Consider the following 6046-nt stretch of genomic DNA (forward strand, 5'->3'; position numbering starts at 1 on the left):
ACTGGTGTCCCGACGCCAACGTCTACACCTGCTCCGACGACTGGTGTCCCGACGCCCGCGCCTACCACGCCTTCGCCGTCGACGCCTGCCCCGACGACGGGTGTCCCGACGCCGACCTCGACCCCTAGCACGACGAAGCCTTGCACGTCTACGCCTGCCCCCGACGGACTGGTGTCCCGACGCCCGCGCCTACCACGCCTTCGCCGTCTACGCCTGCCCCGACGACGGGTGTCCCGACGCCGACGTCTACACCTCCTACATCGACGCCTGCCCCGACGACGCCTGCCCCGACGACGGGTGTCCCGACGCCGACCTCGACCCCTAGCACGACGAAGCCTTGCACGTCTACGCCTGCCCCGACGACTGGTGTCCCGACGCCCGCGCCTACCACGCCTTCGCCGTCGACGCCTGCCCCGACGACTGGTGTCCCGACGCCGACGTCGACGCCTGCGCCGACGACTAGCACCCCGTCGACTACGAAGCCCTCGACGACATCCCCGACGACGACGAAGCCTTCAACAACTGCCCCGTCGACGACCAAGCCTTGTACGACCAAGCCCTCGACGACGTCCCCAGCGACCACCAAGCCTAGCACGACCTCCCCGTCGTCCACCAAGCCTTGCACGACCTCCCCGACGACGACGAAGCCCTCGACGACGTCCCCAGCGACTACCAAGCCAAGCACGACGTCTCCGTCGACGACGAAGCCTTGCACGACCTCCCCGACGACGACGAAGCCTTGCACGACTAAGCCCTCAACGACCTCCCCGACGACGACGAAGCCCCCGACGACGTCCCCAACGACGACCAAGCCAAGCACGACGTCTCCGTCGACGACGAAGCCTTGCACGACCTCCCCGACGACGACGAAGCCTTGCACGACTAAGCCCTCGACGACGAAGCCTTGTACCACCCAGCCGTCCTCCACGAAGCCTTGTACGACGAAGCCGACGCCGGTGCCCACGACGCCGTACGGTGCGCACCAGCGCAACCTTCGCCACATCTAAGTGTCGGTTCTTTGTATTGATCTACTTTTGCTGTAATGCAGTTACATAATTTCGATTCTCACTTTTCCGAGGATGTCCTTTTTTGTTTCGACAAAGCATACGAGTTCGTCCATCAACTTGCTTCACGCAGACAAATAAATATAACAGCGTACAGTTGATTCGGCGTTGAACTTGCTATATTAAATTGAGGTCGAGCCAAGTGCCGGACATGTGATAGTAGCGGTCTTGACTGCGAGCGCAGCAGCGGGAAGTTGCGTCAGCGTTGCACGGAAGACACGGTTCTTGCTTTCGAGCCAAACACAATACCAGACGCAAGCGCGTAGGATCGGCGAGAGGGCATGAATTGACGACTTGTGATCCAAGTATGGCGCGGCGACGGCGTCATAGTGAAAGCCTGCGACTGCTGAGGGGAATTGCAGTATCTTGTCATGTACTCACGCATGGAACTCGCGAACATCAAGGTGATGCATGCGCTCAACTACCTCGTCGGCGGGTTTGATCTGGTCTCGTCTACGACGTCGAAGAAGCGATGGCCAACAAGCAACTCCCGATCGACACGCGGACAAACTCGGACATCTGCAACGACAAGCCTGATCCCTCAAGAAAGAAGAGCTCGGTATCTGTGATGCCAAGAAAGCCATCCGTACAGCTAAAGAACAAATCCAGCTCGGCTAAACGCGGGGGAGTATGAGAACCACGATCCTCCAGCTGACCAAGAGATGGTTCTAGACCTCTGGGAAAGGGATTTTCTGATTGTACTCGGATGTCTGGATAATGTACTCTGCCTTTCCACTCTCGTGCCTTGCATACCTCACAGCAAACTGCAACAAAGTCACCGTATCGGGGAAGGACGTGGGCTGGCTGCCGTAAAGAGACAAGCGCAGCCGCTAGGCACGGTTGCTCGTAGTCGGTCTCGGGAACGCCAAAGCGTTGCACTGGAAGAATATGCTATCAAATTTTGGCCAATTTGGGTGTTTTGCGCGGGCAGCAAGTCGAATGATCTCTTCACGAAGGGGCGTGACTTGCGAGCCGTCGTAGAGCTAGCATTCTAGATTTAGACGCCTACTAAGCTGTTGGAAGACCCACCTTGGGGCTGTCGCCGCACTCATGACTCGTACAGTCGGTAAAGTTGTACTTGGCACAAGATGGCTAGTTGGGTGTCTTGATGCTTCGAGCGCGCGGTTGAGGCATTTGGCAGAGAGCGGCTTGGTCATCGCATCGGCCGGCATTCCGCCGGTTGGGCAGTGGCCAGTGGTGACTACGCCTTCCTTGACAACATTGCGGATGAAGTGGTACTTGGTGTCGATATGCTTTGCTCGCGTGGACTATACTTGATCTTCCATCATCTTGAGTGCACGTTGGTTGTCGACCCACAAGTTATTTGGCTCCTTGGCCTTGACCATCTTGATCTCGTTGAGTAGCTGCTTGGTCCAGCGGGCTTCTTGCGTGCCGGTGCGCGCGCCGATACTCGGCTTCCATGGCCGAGAGAACGACCGTGGGTTGTTGCTTGGACGACCAGTGGTTCGGGATGTCGTTGAGCTTGGTGACCATGCCCGTTGTGGAGCGTCTGTCGGCTTGTCTCCAGCCCAGTCGACTTCGGTGTAGACGTCCATCGATCGTGAGCCATCGGGCTTGAGCTCGAGGCGGTAGTGCTTCGTCTCCCACAGGTAGTGGTAGGATGCGGAGGGTCGTGGTCTCGTGGTTGATCTTGTGGTTGCTCGTGTAGCGGGTTGTCACCCATTGGAGCAATCCGACGATCTGGACATGTGTTATGGTCAGTTGTGGATTACCACTGTCGTCGAACATATCTTGTGGTCGATCGCGATGGGCGTGTCCTTGGTGCGGCGTTCGGCCATGTTTTTGGTCTCGAGCTTGTCTTTGGCACGACCGGCGTCAGTGGAGACGTCCGTGGCGTACTGGCTGATTTGGCTTGCACTTGAGCGAGCGGTTCGTGGTCTTCGTGCGAAGAGGTTGATCGCGGTTGCGATGACGAACGTGCTGCTGCTCGCGGGCCAGATATGCGATCTGGAAGTCGCGTTGGTGTCGCGTATGTTGTCCTTCGACTGGTACTTGGTCGTGCTGTACACGGCGTTGTTGACCGAGTCGGAGCTCTTGGTCAAGTTGGTCTTCTGCGAGTGGGTCGTACTGGTTGTTGGCGGTGGCTCGGGATCGGGATAGATGTAGGCGCGTGAATAAGATGTGGGTGGTAGTACACGCGGCGGCTTGCCTGGCGGTTTGCTCGGTAGAACGGTCAAGTTTGCGGTTTGCGTGCTTTGTTGCCGTGGACTCGTCCTTGCCTTGGATTTGTTCTTGCCGATGACGTATTTTCTTGGCTTTTGGCGTCTCTCAAGCGGTCGCCGCCTCGTGAGCTGGACGCATGTCGACTGCGATGGCTTGGGCATTGGTTGGTGCGGCTCGCTCTGCGTTGGTTGGAGCGGTGGTCACTTGTGCGCGTTGGCGCTCAGTGTTTGCTGTTTGGGCGATCACGGTTGCTTCTTGATCGTGGCACGCGCCTTCAATGTAGTTGTACGCTACCTGCTGCGCGTGTTTGTGCTGAACTTGTGCGTCAGTATCGACTGTGGGCTCTTGGGCTCGTCGCTCTTCAGTGGCGACTTGGTGTTTGTGCGCGCGCTCGAGGCGCTCGTTTGCTTCATCTCGATGATGCTGGTCGTCGGGTTGCTGGCACAGTCGCTCGTACAAGCGTCGCGCTTCTTCTTTTCGACGTTGTTCGTCAGTGAGCTGCTTGCGCATCCACTCGTGGTGGCGTTGATCGTCAAGTATTCGCTGCTTGCGCATCTGTTCGTCGTGACGGCGCCGATCTTCGGCGATTGCGGCTTGATGCTTGCACATCCACTCGTCGTCACGAGCTAGCTGCCTTGCGAGAGCTTCTTCGATGCTCTTGGATATTGATGTCGGTGTTGGTTGTTTCGGCGGGGCTGCCGCCGCTGGCTCGATCGAGTCCATGTCGTTCTCCGACCGAGGCGAAACAAATCGCTTGCTCGTGCCGGGGACTCGCGTGCTCTTGTCGACTTCAAGGCTCGCGGATCTCGTCCGGGCGGTGCGGTCTTTCTGGCGCTGCCTGCTCCGGTGTGCTCCCCCTTCGGCCTTGTGGCGCTGTTGTTGCGTCCACAGCTCCGAGCTTCCTGGTTCCTGCGAGGGTTGTCTCGCAAGGGTGACCAGGAGTATATTTGGAGAGTTTGATCTTTATCGGTTGGCTCTGCGCAACGCGACCTTTGGGATGCTCTTGTAACTGCTCCCTTCGTGAATACGGTTTGGAGGGCCGTCGCCGCGGGTTCTGACGTCGCTGCTTTGTCGCTCGCTTGGTGTTGCGGCTGGCGCTGGCGTCGAGTTGTAGGGCTCATGTGCTCGGTTGCGATTCCGGCACGGTCAAGTGGGGTCGATCGTAGCCCCACATGATGCCCTTGGGCTCATAACCTGTTGGAAAACCCACCTTGGGGCTGTCGCCACACTCATGACTCGTACAGTCGGTGAAATGTAGAGTGTTATTTATATCTATTAGCTATCTTGTAGTAAGTGCAATTTGCAACTTCCAACATGAGCAACCCGCCTCACCTCACCCGAGGTCATGGCAGTAATGAAGGTATTACGCCCTCTGCCCCCTGAGAAAGCTGTTTTATTCCAACATACTAGTAATCCATCTAGATATTCAACGCGAGCTAATACATGGCGCTTTGAGCCTTCATAATTCTAGACTGACGTGTCCTTGGCCACTGAAATCATCCCCGCGTTGCCAACGCGGGGATGATCGTGGTCTCGAAAATGCAATATTATTCAACTCCATTTATTGCAAAATCACCCAGTACTTGGGATGCCGCAAATTAGCACGTTGAACCTCTGTCCATCACTAGCGACTTGTAGTGGGCCGTTGGAAAGGATCCCAGCACTTTCCAATATTTCTTACTTTCGTCCCCTCGGCTGTAGACGCAAGCGCATGGGGAGGATGAACGGGGTTCGTGTTGGGAGGCCGCCGCTACCCAAGAAGGGACTGGTGGGTGGGTTAAAAGAGCGTAGAGTAGCTAAGGGTTCGGAGCTACACGAGCAAATCGCAAATGAGTTTGGAGGCTTGATCTTGATCTCGGCGGTTGCGCCTTGCTATTACAAGTCGGTCGAGCTGCCGCCATCTTGGCGGTTGGGCATAGCGGTTCAAGACGGCGCCCTTGCTTCGCCTTGGTACAAAAGCTCAGCTTCACGCGTGCCGCGAGAAATTTTTCCAATTTGGCCATGCACCGCTACGCCAGGCGTAAGGCTTGTCGCGTGAGGATTGTCGACAGGTAATCGAAACTCCACTGAGATGACTCAAGGCCGGAACTTCACAATCGCCCCTGAGATGACTCTAGGCCTGAACTTGACGGCAATGTAAAAGCCTCCAAGTTGTACGACCAACGTTTGATGCGCTGCCCATACGTCCGCGCGATCTGGCGCGCTTTTGCATCGATGCAGGATATTTTGCAGATGCAATTCCCCTCAGCAGTCGCAGGCTTTCACTATGACGCCGTCGCCGCACCATACTTGGATCACAAGTCGTCAATTCATGCCCTCTCGCCGATCCTACGCGCTTGCGTCTGGTATTGTGTTTGGCTCGAAAGCAAGAACCGTGTCTTCCGTGCAACGCTGACGCAACTTCCCGCTGCTGCGCTCGCAGTCAAGACCGCTACTATCACATGTCCGGCACTTGGCTCGACCTCAATTTAATATAGCAAGTTCAACGCCGAATCAACTGTACGCTGTTATATTTATTTGTCTGCGTGAAGCAAGTTGATGGACGAACTCGTATGCTTTGTCGAAACAAAAAAGGACATCCTCGGAAAAGTGAGAATCGAAATTATGTAACTGCATTACAGCAAAAGTAGATCAATACAAAGAACCGACACTTAGATGTGGCGAAGGTTGCGCTGGTGCGCACCGTACGGCGTCGTGGGCACCGGCGTCGGCTTCGTCGTACAAGGCTTCGTGGAGGACGGCTGGGTGGTACAAGGCTTCGTCGTCGAGGGCTTAGACTTGCTAGGCTTCGTCGTCAT

General features: G+C 56.5%; 1 protein-coding gene across 1 annotated transcript; it reads left to right on the plus strand.

Annotated features, from left to right (window-relative positions):
- Positions 1-5249: 5249 nt before the first annotated feature.
- Positions 5250-5720, plus strand: SPRG_19143 (hypothetical protein; the record flags this gene model as incomplete). Its single annotated transcript, XM_012339937.1, has 2 exons — positions 5250-5299; positions 5366-5720. The coding sequence occupies 2 exons, from the start codon at positions 5250-5252 to the stop codon at positions 5718-5720; spliced, it is 405 nt and encodes a 134-aa protein (XP_012195327.1).
- Between the last annotated feature and the right edge of the window lie 326 nt (positions 5721-6046).

This window comes from Saprolegnia parasitica (assembly GCF_000151545.1).
Source record: "Saprolegnia parasitica CBS 223.65 unplaced genomic scaffold supercont2.3, whole genome shotgun sequence".
NCBI classification, from domain to species: Eukaryota; Oomycota; class Saprolegniomycetes; order Saprolegniales; family Saprolegniaceae; genus Saprolegnia; species Saprolegnia parasitica.